Source organism: Cibotium barometz, chromosome 58, assembly GCF_041138505.1.
Source record: "Cibotium barometz isolate CiBa-2024 chromosome 58, ASM4113850v1, whole genome shotgun sequence".
NCBI lineage: Eukaryota > Viridiplantae > Streptophyta > Polypodiopsida > Cyatheales > Cibotiaceae > Cibotium > Cibotium barometz.
The window spans coordinates 18464045-18486775 of NC_141103.1; the positions used below are offsets into that span (position 1 = coordinate 18464045).

The 22731-nt window shown below is 42.6% G+C and overlaps 1 protein-coding gene across 3 annotated transcripts in view; it reads left to right on the forward strand.

The window, feature by feature from the left end:
- LOC147605992 (protein BONZAI 1-like) overlaps positions 1-22319 on the forward strand; it is a 49713-nt gene extending 27394 nt beyond the window's left edge. For 2 of the 3 annotated variants that reach the window (XM_086792377.1, XM_086792378.1), the window contains exons 4-18: positions 2623-2670; positions 2794-2942; positions 3056-3104; positions 7559-7615; positions 7725-7916; positions 8008-8148; positions 8232-8293; positions 8390-8489; positions 15134-15245; positions 19709-19785; positions 19870-20004; positions 20182-20346; positions 20463-20576; positions 21439-21535; positions 21618-22319. In XM_086792377.1, coding sequence (XP_086648503.1) covers positions 2623-2670; positions 2794-2942; positions 3056-3104; positions 7559-7615; positions 7725-7916; positions 8008-8148; positions 8232-8293; positions 8390-8489; positions 15134-15245; positions 19709-19785; positions 19870-20004; positions 20182-20346; positions 20463-20576; positions 21439-21535; positions 21618-21736 — 1617 coding nt within the window. In that variant the 3' untranslated portion in view covers positions 21737-22319. The remainder of the gene's footprint in view (positions 1-2622; positions 2671-2793; positions 2943-3055; positions 3105-7558; positions 7616-7724; positions 7917-8007; positions 8149-8231; positions 8294-8389; positions 8490-15133; positions 15246-19708; positions 19786-19869; positions 20005-20181; positions 20347-20462; positions 20577-21438; positions 21536-21617) is intronic. The other variant, XR_015265014.1, reaches the window with a different exon arrangement.
- The last annotated feature ends 412 nt before the right edge of the window (positions 22320-22731 follow it).

Here is a 22731-nt window from a genome sequence, read left to right on the forward strand (position 1 = left end):
GAAATTTGACGGGCGGTGAAACAAACACTCGCACAAACACTTCAACACCCTTGAGGACCTGGAAAAGGAAAACAAACAGGGGGAGCTAGAGTGGTGATACAAACATTACACGGACACCAATTGGCTCCAAAACGCAGGGGCGTCCCCTATGGTATTTCTTTACTTGATCAAATTTGAGTACAAAGTACAATTTGTAGAATCCACCACCAATAGGATCCCTTATAGTTTCACCCAAGACTTCCAAAAGAGAACTCTCGTTATTGCAGCACAGCATACCATAGAGAAGGCACACCTGTACAACACCTCCCTGCTTGAAAAGGTCTTGTCCATCTCTACCATGGAACCCTCAAACCCTTTCCCAAACAGCGGTAGGGCTGTTACCAAACCATGTGTCCTTCACTATAGTCACAACTTGCATGTAACCTCGAGAAGACTACAACCTGTTTACATGAATCCAAAGACATGTTTTCCACATGAAACCAAAGACCTGTATCCGATAAACCAAAGACCTGTATCCCATAAACCATAGGTCTGTTTCCTCGAAACCAAAGTCTTGTTTCCATGACAGATATACCATGATCCATCCAAGCACGGCATACCATAACCCAGAGAGAGAAAGATAGAGGACGTGTCAAGCAATCCCTGAATACACATAAGTCCAAGACGAAGAGGAACAACACCTCTTCCACGAACATCATCCCGTGCATCTTAACTGGATCCTTTGTATCCCAATCTCTTAAACCGGGCCTGCAATCCATGATGAGAGAGAAAGAGAACAGCCTATCTCTAGTCTCCTCCACCAAAAAGGTTTGGGGAAAATCTGTCATTATGGGTGCGCAGCCTGAGATCTTGGTGGATGCGCTCACCTTTGAAGACTATGTGACGGAGGTTGGAGGCTTGCTGATGCGATCTGGAGAGCTCCATGTTCTGGAGGGCAAAGGCGAGGGATCGAGAGAGAGAGACATAGTCCAATCATTGCGCCACCTTGCAATATAGCCCGAGACTCCCTGCAACCCAGCTCGCCCGTGCTTCTTGTCCTGCAGACCTGTACGCCACCAGCTCGGCCCACGTGTGCATGTGGTACCTGGGTGCGATTCCTGCAGCCAGCCAACGCTTCTTGCCATAACCTTGGGGATCGCGTATGCTCTCTGGCGACCAGCCACTCAAGGAGAGAAGCGCCACACTCCACACGACGACGACCCACGACCATCCCCACGAATTTCCACCACCCTTCGCTTTATAACTATTCAAATCACTTTTCTTCAAAAAAGCCAATAACTAAAAGCAAAACGCATGCTTCCAAATATATTATTATTTTTAATCATGTAATGTTTTAAAACCTTATAAACTCAAAATCCTTTTGTCCCTTTCTTTAAAACCTTTTGTCCCCTTCACACTTGGGCTAGCCACACATGGGTTTCTTTTTCATATCCAAAAGGATGCCGTTCACACTGTCCATCTTGTACCCGTGCCCACCCGCTTGTTGTCCAGAGAAAAACATAGGGTCGTAACAGTTTAAGATGGCAAGTACACCATTAAAATAAGGCCATACAACTTTCAAACTGTTAACACGAAATTTAAGAAAATATGTAGATGCTTGGAGGAGGGGGGTGCCTATTTGCTTGGTGGCTGCTAAACAGCCTGATTTGGCAGGATAAGACCCAAAAATGAGTTTCCCAATTGGAAAACCCTAATTCCAATTTGGGAATTAGATTGTGGGACACTACAGAGCTGGTTGACTGCTCTTGGAGGTGCATCTCAGCTGGTGGACTGATTCCCATGCTGCTACAGGGCTGGTCGCGTTCTTCTGGCTCGGACTGATTTACAGCTGGGCAAATTCTGGCCCACCTTTCAATGGTTTTTTTTTGAACTGGCCTTTTGGCCCAAGATCCTCCCATAGTTACCAAATTTAGCCGTCTGTAGACAGCTGCCCGTAGGCGCTTATTTATCCACCTGTAGGCGATGCCGCCGAGGAAGCACCAAAGGGGTTTTTGAACCCAAGACCTCTTGGTCCTAGGCAAACACCTTCACCACTTGAGCTATCACCACATTGGCCACCTTTCAATGGTTTAGGCATTAACTTTGTTTATATGTAGACCTTTATTAAGGACACGCTCTCAAGTTGTTCGGTGGATCTTTTCTTGGGTCTTAGAAAATGTAAAGGTGGCTTATATCACTATGTACAATTTGAATAGTTGTATTTTCCTTCTGATTTATTGTTTTTTGTGACTAGCTATGCAGTCTATAAAAATATTCATGGTTAATTTTTGGAAATAGCATAACATTCTAGTATACCTCAAGCCAAAGCATTCTATTGGAACACAATTTGCTTTAGATGGTGTTTGACAAGGTGACAATGCATGCTGAGAACATGTGTAACTTCAAGAGGGGTAATTTTGGATTATGGAAATTGCTATATTTGTAACTAACATACTACCAAGGATAAATTGTGAATTCTTATGTTCTTGAAATTACTTGAAGTATTTTTTTTGGGGTTTTCTTAAGATTCTTAGCTCATCAATTCATGATAATGCTTCAGAGACCTTGCCATTTTCTTGCATAGCGAATATTGCATTGACTTTTTTAGATAAACTTTTCTAATTACTTACTCTTTGTTGACAGCTATCATTGTCAGCTTCAAAGTTGCGAGATAGAGATGTAATGTCAAAGGTACGTGCATCAAGAAAGCACGTGCGTGTGCTCACACTGGCTGACACACGTGGGCGTATATACACTCATACACAATGTTTTTGCATCCTTGAATCATTGAAAGATTATTTGTCTTATGTCCAGAGCGATCCTATGGCGGTTCTCTACATCAAGAGAAAAGATGGAACCTTGGAGGAGCTGGGGCGAACTGAAGTTTTCTTGAACTCTTTGAGCCCTAAATGGGTTACAAAGTTGCTTGTTTTGTACAGTTTTGAGGAGGTCCAGGTTTTGCTGTAAGTGACAAGAAAATGCTTAAGACTTTCATATTATATCACCTGGGAATGAATTGTGTGTTACTTTTCTTCTCCCCCATCAAATTTGGAAATTTTGTCCGTTGTGACCACAGGTTTAGAGTGTACGACGTGGATACAAGTTTCAAAAATGTTTCAACTAAGGTAATGTATGGCTTTTACTTATTTGAACAAGAAACAATGATAGCTGGTTTGGAAAGTGACCAGATTGTCTTGTAGATCGAACCCTCCACATCCCCCCTCCTTCCTCTCTCCCTCCCCCCCAAAAAAAAAACAAAGAAAAAGGAAAAAGAAACACACACACACACTTTTCCCTGTTGTTCTCTCTCTGGCCTACCTCATCTTGGATTTCTGGCTATATAGAAAATTTGTGCAATTTTCTTTTTTGTGATAGATAGATTAAACTTAGTCCTTAGACTCTTTTTTGGTCTGAGATGTGCACAAAATCATTCATTCCTTGTAAAGTCTCAATAACATAATGTAGGGTTTTGCCAATGTGCTTTGTGTGTGCAGTGTGTGTGTGTGTGTGTGTGTGTGTGTGTGTGCACTTCTCGTAAAACCTCAATAGCATAATGTGGGGTTTTGTCAATGTGCTTTGTGCTTTGTGTGTGTGTGTGTGTGTGCATTCAAAAAGTTGCCTTTCAATCTTTCTGTCTTGCTTTATTTGTGTATGATAGTCTCTTCTTTATCTTCCTGCTAAGAACCCTTAGTACTGTTGAATGTTCATTTGTTGTGGTAGATTAACCTTAGTCCTTGGACTCTTTTTTGGTCTGAGATGTACACAAAATAATTCACTCCTTGTAAAGCCTCAATAACATAATGTAGGGTTTTGCCAATGTGCTTTGTGCTTTGTGTGTGTGTGTGTGCGCATTTAAAAAGTTGTCTTTCAATCTTTCTGTGTTGCTTTATTTGTGTATGATACTCTCTTCTTTATCTTCCTGCTAAGAACCCTTAGTACTGTTGAATGTTCATTTGTTGACAGAAATACATCCAGAGGACATGGATACAGCCAGAGACCCTACCCCTCCACATTGACCCTATATTGATATCGATTTCTTATGCTCACAGGAGGGGTGCTTCTCTAGATGCCAGGATACTTGGGAACTCACATTCAGCATGCAATTCTAATCTCGATGGTTCATTGGAGCGTTACGCAACACATACTTCACATCAAAGCTGGGATATAGAAGGCACTTGCATTTGAGAATTGAGAGCTGCGAGCATGTTCATCGAAGCTGGGAGAGAGAAGGCACTTGCATGAGAGAATTGAGAGCTGCGAGTATGCCAGATTTGTGATCTGCATGAGGTCGAGATGCCATCCTTCGATGCCCAATATACCACAAACCAGAGGCTGTTTCCATCTCCTTTTCAGAGATGATTTTGGCCCTCTAACATTTTGTAAAATGTAAGGACCAAAGATGCTTTGCAATATTCTTGCATGAGATACAAAGGCATAGAGATAGACTCATGAGAGGTCTGGAAGACAAGGAAGTTAAAGTGAGACATTGCTTACATTGTTCTTCCATAGCATTGGCCATTGCCTAGTTAGAGAGCGAGCTGATGAGGAGGAGATATAGGGGAGTACAACTTGAGAGACTTCCACCACAGGGATTTCTCGTAACAAGCTCCAAACAACTAGCTGCCTCTAAGCTTCCTGAACCAAAATCCACAAGTAAAGGATTTCTGGGCCTTATCCAGAAATTCCAAGTGGAAATTAAACACGTGCTTACTAGATGCACAGAGGGATCAGCACACAGCCCCTTGAAAGGCGAGATTCTCATGGTTCTTTGTAACCCCTTCGCCTTTGCAAAGGATGAGCTCACAGCCCTCTAAAAGGAAGACATGGAAAAAATTCAGCCAGGTCTTTTATCCACCATGTGACATTTTCATGCTCATCTCACCTCACACTTACATCTCTTCCAGTTTTTACAGATTGTGTATATTATGCATGACACTTTCCTTGAAGCTACGATTGGAATTTCATGAATTTGAGCTCAATTTATGCAAGAAGCCACACACCCCGTTTCTTAATGTAGGATAATTGGTGGAAACCCTCTGCAGCATACACTTTGAACCTTCTTGTGATTATAGAGGGACATAGTTTTTTCCTTGGGTCGGTCACTCAATAAAAACCCATATAGCCACGCACGAATAGACATGTATTTAGAATATACCTAATTTAAAATTTTACTTGAAAAAAAAGACTCCCAATTACGCACCCGTCCCTAGGAGAATCCTGTCAATACAAGTCATGTAACACTTCCTCCCCCTAAGAAATGTTTACGTCCTCTAGAACACATAAAATGGCACACACATGGTCTTGCAGCTAGTAGTTATGGCCGTCCCTTGTGCTACAAGACTGACCCGCGGCACCACATGCAGCACATGAAAAAGGCATACGTTTAGTAAATCATCTAGATAGCACATGCAAACATGAGCAATGCACTTGCATATGAGACTTGGAAATCTCTGTTCTCAAAACTTGTGTCCATCCTAGGGCTCTAGTCACACTGGTAACCCATGACACCACAGGTAGCACACGAAAAAGGCATACTTTTAGTAAATCATCTAGTTAGCACATGCAAACATGAGCAATGCACTTGCATATGAAACTTGGAAAATCCTGTTCTGAGATCTCGTGTCTGACAAGCTGAAATTAAATAGTGTACTTTCTGGTTTTTTGGAAAGCTTGCTTTTGGGAGTAGGCGTGATTTTTCAATGAAGCTGCCTTCAAAGTGGTGCGCAGCAGAGTCTTCTTCACAAAGATGCAGGAAAAACAGACTAGCTGGCGTATACTGGTGTAGGCGATGCCTATTTTATGAATGTTGACATAGAGAAGGCTCACAGTATACTAGGTTGACGTACCGACCAATCTTGTAAACTAAAAATGTATAAGGTACAAAACGGCAGTAGTGTTAAAAGCTTAAAAAATATTTTTGAAGAGTTTTATGAATGTTGACATAGAGAAGGCTCACAGTATGAAAGCCAACTTAAAGAAAAAAGACTAAAGATATATAAACTAAAAATGTGTAAGGTACAAAACCTTAGTAGTATTAAAAGCTTATTTTTTTTTTCTTAAGAGTTTTTTTAAAAAAGAACTACATCGCGTGGGAAAAGTGACAAGAGAAGACCAATCAACAGCTTCGAAGAGGAAAAGCATTGGCTATGCACCTGTCCCTATGGGAATCCTGTCAATACAGTGAAAGAACACAGAATTGTAGAGTACCACGCACAGAGTGGAGGTGTAGCACGCGGATGGAGGCTAGTGGAGTACAGCGTGAGGAGTGGGAGGTCGAGAATTCATTCCAACACGCCCTTAGATGCGAGCAGGAGTTGACGACGGTCTGATACCATGAAAGAATGCGGATCCACAGAGTACCATGTGCAGAGTGGAGGTGTAGCACGCAGACGGAGGCCAACAACCGGTTGGGTCCCCCCCCCACTTGAAGTTCCCGTGAACCACCATAAAGGTGGGAGAATTAGGGGAGACCAAGGGCTATTTAGCCTCCTATATAGAGGAGTCAATTAGACCCCAACCCACTATGTGGGATAATGCACTGCCACATGGCAACGTGAGGAGCAGGGTGGCAAGAATTCATCCCAACATACAGGACATATAACAGTTGTTGATGAAAGTTGGGTGCGCTTTTGGGATGCAAACAGCTTGGAGGCCAACTATGATCTACCTATTACGCTGGCTTCGGTAGCAACCTCATTGTTCTTTGTTCTCCATGAATCTTTGACACAACATGTTTTTTTGGCCGGGTCTCCACCAACCCAAACATCCCATGAGACCACTAATAAAGGTGGGGGACAAGGGGAGACCAGCCCTATATACAGGAGTCAATTAGACCCCAACCCACTGTGGGATAATGCACTGCCACATGGTAGCGTGAGGAGCAGGAGGGCAAGAATTCATTCCAGAATACAGGACATATTGTTGTTTATAAACGTTGGGTACACTTTTGGGATGCAAACAGCTTGGAGGCCAACTATGATCTACCTATTACGCTGGCTTTGGCAGCAGCCTCACTGCCTCACTGTTCTTTGTTCTCCATGAATCTTGGACACATGTTTTTTTTGGTAGCATCACACCATACAAAAGTAGTCGCTTTGACGCTTTAGAGAGCATGTCTACTTCTGATCTAGGGGTTACCATTGAATCTATCACTCTCTTGCTAATAACTTTTCATATGGGTCATAAGTCATACCTGTCAGAAGTAACTCCTCTTAGTGGCTTTAGCTTTAGCCACTTGCCTCTTGTGGCATACTTGGTTATAGTTTTAGTGCTAAAAGAAACTATGTCGTGCATTTATCATTTGAATCATGTAATCTTTGTGCATGGATAGATCACTGGTAAGGGGAAGGTGCTTCACATGACAGGTCATGTGATGGTTTCACAGTACATACAAGAGCTTGTTCAACATGTATATGAATCAGGATCATGGTTGAATTGGCTTGCTTGAACATGTGGTGGTGAGCTCTCAGGTCAAGAAGGGTAGAGAAAGAAAGGGGTTTCATTCTGCGATCGAGTTTGTTTAGCTCCAATAGTATTTTTTGAGCTCGTGAATTGCATTTAAAATGTGTTTCTTTTTCAGAACATTCCACTACAGCAGCAGCAATTTCTTGGGGAGATGGAATGCATTTTGTCACAGGTATTTATGGGATATGTTTTGACTTGAATATTCAGGTGCAATTAACCCATGTTGTTGACACTTTCCCATACTACAAACGATCTTTTTTCATGATTTTCTATTCTTGCAGATTGTTACCACACCTGGTCAGAGTGTAACAAGAGCATTACAACCCTTGAAAGAGCACGGGTTAGAAGTGGCTGGAATGCCAGACCTCGGTGTACTCACTGTGAGGGCCGAGGAGATGGTCAATTCGAAATCTGTTGTTGAGATCAGTGTTCATTGCTCTGAACTAGACAATAAAGATGTATTTTCAAAGAGTGTAAGTTTTCTCTTGGATGGTTTTACCTATGTAATAGGAGGCCTTGCTCTTAAGAGGTAGCCCATGCTTTGACTTGTGGTGGTGTGGCTAGGATCCTTTTTTGTCAATAAGCAAGAGAAGCGAGGATGGGTCTTTCATACCGGTCTACAAGACGGAAGTGAAGAAAAATAGCTTGAATCCGACATGGAAACGGATCAGAATTACTCTTCAGCAGCTGTGCAATGGTGACATGGTAGAAGCTTACTTTTGCATGCAATGTTTCAAATGATCCATATTGAGGGTCTATAAAGCTGATTTTTTCCTGGAATTTTGCAGGACTGTCCCCTTAAGATTGAGTGCTTAAACTTCAATGGCAATGGAAGGCACGACTTGATTGGGTGAGGCTAAGCATAGCTGCTGCTTATTGTGTTGGACAATGCAAAGGAGCATCCACATAGACTGCCTGCTCATGAGATTTTGTTTATTTGTATCAGGGCATTCCAGACATCATTGAATCAACTTCAAAACATTGTAAAGCATGAACCAACTGGAATAAACCTGGAACGACACTCTTCTGGGTATCCATCAATGAAGGTTTGTGCTCCTGTGAGGCAAAATATGGCCATGCTGCATTGTTGCATGTATTATGGTAAGCTTTGAGTGCAAGGCTTTTGTAAAAGGTAGTACGTCTAAGCAATAGCATATTTTCAGTAGGGACCGCTTCTAAACAAATTTCTCTCTTTCTCTGTCCCACATTCGCGCACAGGAGCATGTGCAACACTTCATAACTTGTTTCTTCTCGTTAACATTCTCCTTTTTATTTTACTTCCACCTAACATTGTGTAATTTCTATGTATATAACCTTGTAAACAACACATACATATAAAATTATTATTTCTTTATATTTAAATTATAAACATTCAAATAAATATATAGTTTTCTATATATTTATATAGATATCTTTATTGATTTTATCTTCTTAACTCTCTCTCTCTCTCTCTCTCTCTCTCTCTCTCTCTCTCTCTCTCTCATGGGTTGCAACATGCATTGAAGAGCTGTCTCAACCTTAAGCAAAAACTGCATGTGAATTTGTACTGCCCATGACTCGCATGGCCGTTTCATTCGTACTGTATTTGACATTTAGAAACAACTGCCTTAAATGCATTGGGATGTCTTGGAATCAAATCTGAGAATTGCCATCTTCCCTTGAGAGTACATTGATGTTGGCCAACTTTTTTCTCTAGAAAATAATTATCCTCAGTCTTTATGCCATGCACATGTGCAAGTCTTCTCCCTCATCTAGTTGCAAAGCACTGCTGGTTGCAAGCAAGGTCCTCTCCATTCTAAAGCTGGTCGCCTAATCGCTTTGTGCTCTTGCAGCCAAAGAATTACTGCCAAATGCAGTCTTACTACCTTGGCCAAGATCTATGGGGCTGTATTGGAGGCAAAGATAGGCACTTTGCCAGAGAGGCAGAGGCAAACAGCACCCGGCTTTAGGAGGTATGATTTGACATTGGCTCATATCTTTACCCTCGGGGCCATCATTGAGGAGGCTAGGGCATACCGGCAGCAGGGTTATTGTTGCTTTGTGGATTTCTGCAAGGCTTTTTGACTCAGTCCCCAGATCACGACTTCTTGGGCACTTAAAAGGAGATCCACTTTGCACCTGAGATGATTCGGGGAGGGGTGGAGTTATACTCTCTCCTACACTCGTTGCGCTATACGTAGATGAGATCTCCGGATCCATCGATCAAGGGCTCATGGCTAGCGCAGACGAGGATACCCATTCTCTTATACGGAGATGAGTGTCCTCATTTTGGACTTAGCTGAAGGATTGCAATGACATCTGGATGCATTGCAGACATTTTGTAATGAGCGGGATCTCATAGTAAATTTTGGGAAGATCGAGATGATGCTTTTTAACACCTCCTATTAGGTTGCAACTAGACATTCTTATCATACAGTGGATATAAGGTTGAGTTGGTCAAATCATATGTATATCTTGGGGATCACTTTCACTGGCCCATTTTTTACCATGCATTCAGTCGTGCTGAGATAAGCTGCCCTTGCACGTTTAGAGAGATGGTGTTTTAGGCCCACTTCCAAGAACTTATTACCAAATGGTGACTATTTGATACTTTGGTCCGCTCCGCAATGATGCATGAGGCATCTTTTTGGGGCCCAGTCTTGGGAGAAGAGGACTGGGTGAGAGTGGAGAGGTTGTAGGCTATAATCCTCACTCATGACCAGGAGTAAGCCATCAGAGTCACATGCCATAGTATTAACCGAGTTTGGATCAGCCCTCTCGTCATAGATGGCATGTTCTAGGCTGTCACAAATGTGAAGTCTTTATAGGACCATGCCCATGGATTATTTGACATAGAACTAGTGTGGAAAAAGATAGAGGACATACTTGAGAAACCATGGCGAGGTTTCCATAGAACTCATCGTCGATTACATTGCGTGAACACGATAGACCGTGGCTAGCAACTCTCCACCCAATCATAGGTTCGATACCGTGAATCACCCTTGAGCCTGACGTTAGATTGTCGCGTGTCTGTCTAGTCACCTACCACCAAGCTTAAGCCACCCGCTCGTTGACAGCTCCATGGTCTAGAGATCATGCGCGCTCCATAGTATCCCTAGGCTATTGAGTGGCTCCTTGATCTCGTGTCCAATAAGTGACCCCAAGTCACTTATATAGTAATAACCTCGTATAAGTGGCTTGCATTTATTTATAAAGCTTTCTTGCTTTATTTAAAAGCTTTTAGTCATAAATAGCTCCTACTTATTATTATTAGCTTATAGCCAATCTAGACCTCTTCCTACTAGCAACCTTAATAGATAGATTAATAGAGAGAGAGAGACAGGGTGTCACCTCGGTGTGTATAAGGAAGAAAGAAAGTTTTATTAATGTCTTCAAAAGGCCAAAATGACCTAGAGATCATACTTGTATATATAGCTCTAAAGAGAGCTAATGCTTGAGTCTTTCTTGTTATGAATCTAATGATTTGTGTAGCCTTATCAAGTATAGTGTGCACCACTCTAGCTTTGCAATGTTCTCTATCATCAAATCCAAAGAATGTGATGCACATGGACTCAAATAATGGCATGATAATCCCTCTCCACAAATTCACCCATCTTGGCACAATTGGAGCTATTGTTTGATAACTTGGATCACATTTTGTGGCTCCATCTTCTCAATGGCCTGCCTAATGTGGCCATGAATCCACTCAGTAATAATCAAGCTAGGAGCATATGCATCAATGACATGCAACAATGTGGTGCCGGCTCAAGATGATACCAAAATATTTATCATGTGACGGCGTCGTTGACCATAGAAAAACCATGCATTAAAGAAAGAGGAGAGATCATCAATTTACAAAGTTCAAACCTTTATGAAATATTTTCATAGAACATTGACATGAAGCATAGTGGTGGAGAGTCGAGCCTTGGTAGTTTGTGACTCACCATGTCACTCCATCTATATGACGTTGCCAATAAGCTCTCAATCTGACGAGCTCATCCTTAATCTTCCTCACTTGATCTGTCAAGTGAGTAGTCCTCAAAGACACGGCATTCACTGGATGTAGGCCTATAGCTCTCGCCGTTGGTGGCCCCACAAGTGCATTATAAAACTTGTGGTATGCTGGGCAACGAGCTATATGAAAGGCAAGGCTGCATTGATAAAAGAAACGATGCTTAGTAATTTGGACTCTTGTTTTAACTATGGAGTATGTCCCGCATCGAGCGTCAGTTGGCATCTTGGAGGCTCTCTTTTCCTTTTCCTTGTGGCTGCCCTAGAGTGCATTTGGGAGGACATTGATATCCGTTCATACCGACTAGCACCACTAACAAAGCCCAATGAACTTGGAGAAGGGATGGCAATGGGCGGCACATCACTTGAGTTGACATCAGGCAAGGACTCACCACTATTAGATGAATCGAGAGTGACGGGAACTTGAGAAGAAGATGCATGATTGGGATGAAGGGGCCCTTGTTGAGAGATTTGTGACGATGTTGCTGCTCCCACACTCGGTCTTCTTGATGCCTCCTTTTGCTTGGCTTTTTCCACCTTTGCATTGATGGCCGTTGGAGGCAAAGGCAAATGGAGAAGTGCGCATATTTCTGCAAACATTGATGGTGAACCGTCGTAGGCAAGAAAGACACCTTTCGGAACATGAGCACACCCATGTGTTCCTTGTGACTTTTCCGATGTGTAGTGTGCATTCACACGGGTTGCGGCTCCTCGTTGAACTTCTCCACAAAACTCGCAAACCACACATTTTGTGCCGAATCCCCCCAAATGTCACGCGTATTAGGGGATTTGCGAGGAGCCATGATGGGGAAGGGTTGTGACTTGCAATTTAAGGCTGAAAATTTGAGGGGAAATCTGAAATTTCTAAAATTGAGCATGAAAATGCCCAAATTAATGAGAGATTGGGGAAGATAATGTGAAATTCATGATATTGGGAGATTGGGTATGAAATTCATGATTTTGGGAGTAGATTTTTTGGTATTTTTAAAATTTGGGTAAGAATAGGACAGAGAGAGGAGGAAAGAAACAAGTTGGGAAGGGAAGAGGAGAAAGAGGAGGTGAGAAGAAAATAGAGAAAGTTGGAAGGCAAGAAAAGGAGAGAAAGAGGAGGAGGGAAGAGGAGGGGTGGACTGTGGAGGAGAAGAGAGAAAGAGGAGAAGGGAAAAGGAAGAGGTGGCGTGGAGGAGGAGAAGTGAAGGAGCGAAGAGGAGGCGTGGAGGAGAAGAAGCAAAGAGCAATGGGCTACAGTTGGGATGCGCGAACTAGAATTGCCATTGGTGAGCTGAGGGTGTCGCTACATCACCTTCGGATTGAGATAGGGAGAGGAGAGAGATATACGGATATGTAGGCTATGTAGTATTTGTTGAGAAATGAGTGCTATAAAGCTTTTTCGATTGCTATTCTACTCCTATGATATCAATGCGAGGTTACTATAAAACACTCTGACTGTTTCAATGAATAAGTTTATGGAAGCGACCTAACTTAATCAATACAACCAATGGTATGGACATGCTTTCTTGTTAAAAAGCAACAATAAACTAAAACAACTCTGTTATCCCAAGCAAGGTGCACAGATCCAAAATGGTAAACAAAGACCCTACCTAGACTCACTGTGACTTGCCCCAAGAACGAACACTTGCTTCCTATTTATAGGCTTTGGGAAATACCCGTGTGACAAGCTGACTAAAAATTTCACAAAATATTAGTAAATACTGTTGAAGGTGTCTGTTTGATGCTCTCGAGTTGGTCGACTGATGGGCTGCCTTTTGGGGACTTCTACTGTGCCTGATGGAGCCTCTGTTATGTATTGTAAATTGCTTCCTAATCAAGGATTAGCTATGGGATTAGCCATGTCCATGGTTGTGCTCGTGACACCATTGAGTGAATGTTTTGGCTCTCTTTCCTTGCATTGAAATCCCCTAGTAGGAGAATGTCCTCCCATCTAGAGTATTCCATGATGTCTTGATAGAGACTCGAGAGGCACGTATGGTGATTGTCCATTGGGTTGGGCATAAGTGGATGCCTCCGTGGAAAGTAGCTACTAGCAAGATGCAATGTGTACAAGTCTGTCCCTGGGGAGAGAGAGAGAAAGAAAGAAAGAAAAAAAGAGATTTTATTAACGTCTACAAAAGACCCCATGGATCTATGAGACCAACATGTGTTACAAAAGTTCCATGTTTAGATTGTGAACATGGAAACAAAATGTAGTGAAAATAAAATGAAAAGAAGACACGGGTACTTTGCAGGCCTCCCATATACATGTGGTAGTGAAAACCCCATAGCAAGGTGGCCAAAGATACTCATGGAATGTGCCCGGATCTCCTCATCCAATGATATTATGATAGTACCATCCTCCGTAAACGAGTGTAGAGCTGTGATGGTGTCCCTTGCTTGTTGAGTGGCCTCTCCATGGTGGCGGAGTATGTCGTGGATCTGCAGCTGATAGGTGAAGGCCTAGATTCCCGTACAGGTTGAAGGCTCTCAGGTGGGATCATGCTCTCTCACTAGTGTCACCACGGGTGCATGGGGCCAGTAGATCCTGTGGGCGGGTGGGGTAGTCTTTGACGTGTATGAGCTTGGATGGTGGGTGAATGCGATATGAAGAAATTTGTCATGGATTTGTGAGATGCATCTCATTGGCTCTGACTCCCTAGGTGCTGCTTGAGCATGGTCTCCCTGTGGCGGCGAAGATGCTCGTGTACTGAAAAAATCAGTGATGGATCTCGGGGCAACGTCTTGTGTGGGCTGGCCATGTCTCTCAGTTGTCCTCTAAATACTTCATCCCTATGTCGTCGGAGCTCTATGAGGTACATCCCGAGACATCTCTGGTCCTTATGCATCACCCGTGCCAGTGGCCCGAACCCCTTCCGGAAGAGACATTGAAATCTCCCCCGTATCTCATATTACGCTGGGCATGTGAACATATGGTGGGCCTCGTCTTCTACCTCCCCTATAGTGCTATTTTTGTATATCTGCTCCTCTCGTGAGATGTTCTGAGCTCTCCCAGTCTCTACTCGGAGGTGGTGGGAGTTTATTCTGACCGACGAATCAAGATGAGCATAGCATGTGACATGTGGATATGCATGTACCTTGGGATATCAATGAATTCATCCCTGGTGAGTCTCCAAAAATGCTCTCTGTAGAATTCACATTTTGTCCCTATCTCTGATGGTGACACCAAAGTGTGGCAAATGTGTAGGGCGAGTAGATCCAACTGGATGATCCGGCTGATCTCTTGTCGAGAGGCCGAGGTGTGTGGAGTCTAGGTTGCACCGAAATGGGGGGAGACGATCCATCTGCAATCCATGTGCTCGAAACCATTCAACTGCCTCCAAGTACCATACTTGCTTTGGTAAGGGTGGCAACCGTCTTCTCCACGAGATGGCGGGCAGTCTGGCCTTTCTCTCCCGCTCCCTCTCCTTCTCATGATACAGCACTCCAGTGCTAGCTGAGGGAGGTGGCTTCTGATCTCTTTATCAGTATAAATAACAAGATTTTCAAAAGACAAATTTACTTTTCTTATGAATGAGTATTTAAACTTATGAAGATATGCATTGCTTAAATATTTCGAAGTATTGATATGATTTTTAGTTCGATCATTAATATCTCTATCAACATAAAATAGTTTGTTCTGGTTTTACATGTATGTATGTATATGTGTGTGTGTGTGTGACTACAGCTTGCCTCTTCATGTTGCCAGGTTGGGGGAAAGTTACATATTCAGCAATGCGCCATATCACTTCGGCATAGCTTTTTGGACTATATTTTTTCAGGATTTGAGTTGAGCTTTCTTGTTGCCATTGACTTTACCGGTGAGTGCCATTTACCTTTTTGTTTGCAAGCTTTCTAAAATTGAAGTGCGGTGTGAACATGTAGGGAACTTGAATTTAGCTGCTGCTTAAGCTGGAAATACGCATCTTAGTATTAAGATTCAATCCCCCAATGTTACCATTGTGCCAGTTGATGTTTTGATTAGTTAACTAGGCAGCCTGCCTGCAATTGCAGCCTTTGGATCTAGTTCACCTAGTTCACACCATGCGTCGAGGATGCTCACAGTTTTGAAGACTGTTTGTGCTTTTGCAAAAAAGTTGATGATCGGAGTAGCAGATGTGGGATGCTCTGGCCCCATGGACACGGGATCCCTTCTGAGAGCCAGATGCCCCAGATCTCAGAGGCTTCATCCCTTCACCTGTCAACTGAAGATCCAGGATATTCTTCCGCTACATGACGAGCTCCCATCACAAAGGGGAGATGTTATGGCTGCTCTGTGCTCTATAATAGCCAAGGTTAGTTGCAATTGGACTTGGAGAGATGGGTGGAGACTTCAAGCGATCAGGATGAGGCTGGGATTTTCAGTAAATCTCTCTCTCTCTCTCTCTCTCTCTCTCTCTCTCAGAGGGAGCGGGAGCATGAGAGTGACACCACCCTTATCAAAGCAGGTATGGTACTCCAAGGTAGTTGAATGGTTTCATGAACATGGATCGCAGATGGGTCATCTACCCCCATTTCATTACAGCCTAGACTCCCACACTGCAATCTCTCACGATAGATCAACTGGATCATCCAGTTGGATCTACTCAGCCTACACATACATTAGATTTCGGTGTCATCATCAGAGAGAGGGACAAAACGTGAGTTTTACAGGGGATCCTGAGGTATGTGCAGATCCAGATGTCACACGCTGTGCGTCGCGATCGGTCATGTTATAGTATCCTCCCATAGCCTCGGAGTAGAGATTGGGATAGTCAAGGACATCCCACGAGAGAAGCGGATATGCAGAATATGCACCATAGGGGTGGTAGAGGACGAGGCTCACTATATGTTCAGATGCCCAGCGTATTATGAGATACGGGGGAGATCTCATTGCCTCTTTTACAGGAGGGTTTCGGGTCACTAGCATGGGTGATGGAGTATGAGGACTGGAGATTTCTTGGGATGTACCTGATAGAGCTGAGAGATGACATAGGGGCAGAGTATTGAGAGGACATGCTGAGAGACAATCCCAGCCCATTCAAGATGTTGCCCAAAGATCCATCACTGATTTCTTCATGGCACGAGCATCCACATCAGCCACCCACACTGACACTGCCACATCGAGATCAGCTCATACCAGCTGTACACATGGGCCATATTCGCGTCCTAGAGGAAGTCTTAAGTGGGCAGCCTACTCCATCCTACATGTGAGGCACCTCCGACCCAGAGCCCTCACCATAGCCACATCTCCCATGAGGAGGCTTATAGAGTCATGTTTCAGTTTTCGGTTTTCACGTTCTTTTTTAGTTTTTCCATGGCACTGTACACCCATGGTATCATTGTACTATTCATGGTCTCATAGGTGCTTTGGGTCTTTTGTAGACGTTAATAGATCTTTCTTTCTTTCTTTTTCTGTCAATATCCAACTTTCGCTACTTTTAGCAGAAGCTTCCATCTTGTCCGTGAGGGATGTTTTGACATTCACACGTCTTTGAAAGGAAGACTAATGCCATTGCCCCTTTTATCAAGGAGGGGTTCTATCACCATGAAGTACTTGGGGGAGAGGGTATCCACACAAAGTCTGATGCTAGGACATTTTAATTTACCTTTTTCATTTTCTTGTCTACACATGTGTACTTAGCATGATTGGGCCTCATAGGCCATATTCACCTCAGCAGCGATTCCCTTGAGAATTAGAACTTGAAGATGTAGTTCTAGGTGCAAATAGAGCCCTAGAAAGAATTGACTTGCTTGACAACCAATTCCACAATTGTGCATTGGGCAGAGGATATGGTATAGAAGGAGAGTTATGTCATGGATGGGTGTTTTGGTTTGGACACAGTCTTGATAGGAACTCTTTCAGAGGGCATTTATGAGGAGTGTTCGGATATTTGATAGTTATGTGGCTTTTAGAGAGGGAAGGTATTATTTTAAATATCTCCTAGGTATAAGGAATTACCCAATCTTGATGGGATAGGTAATTTGATTGGCTACGACAATTTTCTCTGTGATGTTAGATTATCTGATTCCTCAGAGTTGGATCGAGGGATTGCTGTGTTCCTCATGACTTTGGCTCGAGTTGGTATGTCTTGTAGATTTGGTCAGTTCCTATGGGAGAGTTATGAGTGGAAAGAGCATACATGGTGAAATAGATTATGCAGTCAGTTGTTAGATGTAGTTTGAGTTTTCCATGTTTATTTCCAAGAGTGGGAATATCTTAGGAGGGCAAGTCCAGTGTTTCATGTCAGTAGACTGAAAGAGATGCTGGGAATAAGGATACATTGTGACACCTCAGGAGCTTGTTGAGGTTGAGAACTCGTCTTCTGTTCCACATGAACCAGGGATTGATTCAAAGGCAACTTAGAAATAAGTTGATTCATGAGTATTAAATTAGGACAGAGGAGGACTCCACTTGGGAGACATTTGCTAGTTTACATCATAAATTTTTCTTTCTTAGATCAATTTTGTTTCCAAGAGTGGAAACATATGAGGAGGGAAAATAGTTATGTACCTAGTGCTAATCCTCAAGATTAGTGACCTAATCTAGTAAGATTAGGGGAGCCCTAGGATTAGGAGAAAGCAAGCTAATACGGGTGGCTAAGGTTATTATTAATTAATCCATGTGTAGTGTCTATTTATAACATGATGGTTATTTATAGCAGCAAGAGGGGCACTATATAAGTGAAGATGGATTATTATTGTCATAATCTCACTATTGGTCAGAATTCGATCAAGACTCCGGCCACGTACGTGAGAGCATAGATCGGCATGTCGAAGGCCTCCATGGGACAGACTGGCATGCATCTGTGGGGGTCAAACCTTAGCCTTTGACTTGGGGGTGGTTCGAAGCATAGAACCTACGGTTGGGAGGTGGCTAGCCTGCCACCCCTCTCAGGGGATTTGTTCTGATCACTTGTGTTTTGTGTTTAGGAGATCCCTGGGGTTGTAACATAACGAGACATGATTATGTGTGGAAGGTAGTTGATTGATTGACAGAAGAGACTTATTTTATTCCAACAAGGAAGAATGTGAAGGGTCTTGAATTAGCTTGACTAGTCGTGGAGTGCTTGTCTGAGCTTATGGCTTACCAGCCAGTCTAGTCAGAGACCACGATAGTAAATTTGGTGGTCTTTTTGGAGGGTCATCTTTAGAGGTTAGATGTGAGGTTACATATTAGCATAAACGGACATCCATAGATGAATGGCCGGATAGAGAGAGGGTCAATCAAATCAATGAGGATATGCTTCATGCATATGTTATTAAGTGGCAAACTAATTGGAAAGAGTATATACCAATATTATAGTTTGCCTAAAACAATGCAAGGCATTCATCTATAGGCTTTTCAGCCTAGAGCTTCAGTAGTGGGAAGTACTGGTACAGTTAGCTAAAACTTTTTGTACTGGTACACTTCGCTAAAACTTTTTGGAGGATAAGGACCAAATGGTTAAGCTGTCTTGGGACACATCATTAAGATGTCTCTAGATGCAGCAAGGCATATGTAGACTCATACCAAAAAGATGGGTACGGTTAATTAACGATGATAGTGTCTTCAAAAAGGCACGTAATTCTTCGTAACCTTGAAGATGGGCAAGTGCCCTGTAGGCATTGTGGTCCATTTATGGTGCTTAGATAGATAGATGACGCTCCAATCAAATTAAGCTAGAAGAGGGATATAAAGGACTTCTAGTGTTATATGTAAGGGGCTTAAGAAGAAAATTGGGTGATGAAGATAATTTGCTAGATAATGAAGAGCTATTTTTAAAGTGCAGGTCAACACTTGGCTAGCTAGAGAAGCAAATGCTGAGGATGAAGTACTACAAAGTTGCATGACTACAGGGCACCTAGAGCAACCACGACCTCAGGGTACAAGTAGCTGCATATGACTTGGCAAAGCACATCGTGAGACCTGAGACCCCAGAAAGGAGGATCTTAGTGAGTCCCACTGTTAGATATGATGATCAGAGTTAGATGCGTCCAATGAAAGAGGGACCCTTCTAAATTCAACGTAGATTTTCAGATGATTATGCCATAAATTAGTGATTCTAGTGGCTTCGTTTCCTTTGAGATGTTTTCTAGTATAGCTTTGCAGATACCAAATGCAGCTCCCACCACATTATTACACACTCATTTTGTATCTACTTTGATCCAATCAGTCAATACCCCTTCTACTTCTCTCCCACAGGCTTCAACACAGCGCTCTCTCTCTCTCTCTCTCTCTCTCTCTCTCTCTCTGATCTCTGTATTAAATGTCATTGTGTTTGAAGATAAGATGGCTGACAGTTCTGTAGTTGTGCTGCTGCAGCTTCAAATGGAAACCCATACCAAAGAGATTCGTTGCATTATGTCGATCCGACAGGACGTTTAAATGCATACCAAGCTGTAAGGACCATTAGTTGCACGTTTCTCATGCAAGAATCTATGGTGTGCACTTTGTTTAGAATAGATTCTACTTGGTGTGCTTAGGCTATTTGCGCAGTGGGAGAAGTGTTGGAGTACTATGATTCAGATAAGCGATTTTCCGTCTGGGGTTTTGGAGGCAGACCTATTCAAGATGCGCCAGTTTCTCACTGCTTCAATCTCAACAAGCACTCAGAAGAGGCAAGGGAAAAAAATCTGGGAAAATTTTTAAAGCGTTGTATTTGAGCTTTTATTTTGTGATTTCTCAATAACCAAATGGTTGGAAAGAACCAACACCCCCCCCCCCCCCTCCCTGTTTGCAGACAGCTGGGCTAGTATCACGTCTTTACTGCTACTTGTTTTCCCTTGATTGTACAGGTGGTTGGAGTTGCAGGGATTTTGGAGGCATATCTAGAAGAAATACGCCATATATACTTGGCTGGCCCTACAATCTTTGGTCCGGTTATAAACCAGGCTGCTTTGATAGCTACTCAGGCAGCAGCCAGCAATCTTCATAAGTATTTTGTGCTACTGATAATCACAGTAATTCCCTCATTTTGAATTGTCTTCTATTAACGCTACCAATGTCCATATATGCAAATATCTCATGTAGGATTTTCAATGGTTGATGTGAACTTAACAGTAACCTGCATTATCAGGATGGTGTTATTACAGATCTGCAAGAGAGCATCAATGCATTGGTTAAAGCATCTGGGCTCCCCTTGTCGGTGCTCATAGTCGGTGTTGGTGGGGCTGACTTCACAGAGATGGAGGTATGAGTGTTTTTTGTACTATCTCGTTTTCTGGAGAAGCATAAATTTTCTGCATAAAGATGTGTTGAATATGGTGTTAAATGTCATAAAGTACATCCCTGGCCTATAAAGAGCTTCCATCATTGCTGAGTGTGTTTCTCACTTTCAAAGATTCAGTATGGAAGTTTATGCATGCACACATGCACAGGTTTCTTTGGGAGATCTTCGTGTAAGTCTATGAGTACAAGCTTAAACCTGCCAGCTTCAAGTTGTAGTGAACTAGAGCCAGAGCACACACAAACTCAAAATGTGGAGAGGGGTGATGGAGGATTTGTTTGGCCATTGGTGCAGCCTTCGAAGACTTGGGCAAGCAACGTTGCTGCTCATCCAAACATGTTGACATTCTTGTTTTTGTTTCTTGCAGCCCTTCTGAGATCCTTATGTTTAGTTCTTGCATCTCCTGCATAGATGTCTTAAATTTGTTGATTTTCCTTGGCTCTCTCTCTCCCTGAAGCGTGGCTATTGGAGACATTGTGCTTACATTATCCTGCATGCATTTATTCAACCTTGAATTTTTCTTTTGGGCATCTTCCGATGCAGCCTGTGAATCTTCTGTTTTCATGTCTTTATTTGCAATGGTCAGTACAAATTGATAAGATATATTATACCCATATATTTGCGATGGTCAGTTTTGCACCTACAAATTGATTCTTCGTGGAAGATATCTTATACCCATATCTCTCTCTGTGCGTGCTATGAGTACACACATACATGTTCATGTACATGCACATGCTATGCATTCTCGAGCATGCCCACATGAGAGAGAGAGAGAGAGAGAGAGAGAGAGAGAGAGAGAGAGTTAACAACAGGCATCCTTGTACAGTACTTGGATGCAGATAGAGGGAGATTGCAGTCGTCAGATAGAAACAGGGTCGCAGTGCGGGATATTGTACAGTTTGTGCCACTGCGGAATGCTACAGGTTAGTATTGCCTAAACATGCTTGCTTGTTGAGTTCTTCTTTGCAAGGTTCACTAACCCTGAAAGGGCATGATACACTGCAGGTGCAGTGTCTCTCGCGCACATGTTACTTGCAGAGCTTCCCACACAGTTCTTGGAATACATGCAAAGCATGAATATTCTTCCCAACGCAAGGCAGGAGGCCGCAGCCAGCATGCAATGAGTTCGGTTTTTTTTTTTTGGGAGTTTTTTCATAAATCGCTTTGTAGCCATGCGGCCCCAGATGCTGGCATGGCATGTCCACCTCCCTCAATCGAGAGAAGCACATGCTTGAGCTGAGTGAGGGGTTTGTTGGGTGTATTAGTGTGATATTCAAGAATACGAGCTTTATGGAGGCTGCTGCTCGGGAGACCTGTTTTGTAATCAACTCATTGGCTGCTTTTGGTATGATTTCATCGGCTAGATGCATTTGATTGAGAAGGTACATCATTTCCCTCTTTTAGAGCTGGATAAGAGGTATGAGATTGGCTTGGAAGCTGATTAGAATCCCTACTTCAAGTCAGGGGTGAACGCTTATTTTGTTTACTTGAAAGAAATCTCCTGATTACGCCTTACCACCACTGACTTGGAATCATTGGGCGGATGTATAAATGCATTGAAATGAGATAAAACGCTAATGAGCTGCCGGTGCCTGTTTTATGTAACATTTTTTGGTCACCAAGGTATCTTAGTCCGAATCCTAACCCTCCTGTATGTACTATTTTTGATTATCGGAAACAAACACTATATGAAGAGTATAAAAGAAATATCGCGTTGTGTGTGCATTATAATGACCTACACTCAATGTAAGTAGGATGCGGAATTAAGGGATGGTGAAGTAGGTAGATGAGCATTGTTTGCATGCATGTGCAGATGTGTACCTGCATGCATATACTTGTAAATGAGTGTTTTTCATTTTAATAGTTTTCTAATCTTATTAATGATTTTTAACAAATTGTGCTTGTGTGAAACCATCAAGTTGCTTTTTGTGAATTATATTTTTAATTGAGATTTGAGTGCTCCTTTGCTATGAACAAGTTTTTTTTTTCAAAAGTTATGTTTAATAATGATAAGTGGAGAAAATAGCAAAGATAAGCTTTTGATTGGTAGGACTTGAAGTCGTGGGATTATTAATTTTCACAATATGATAATAGGATGATAATTTTGACTAGATCGGTC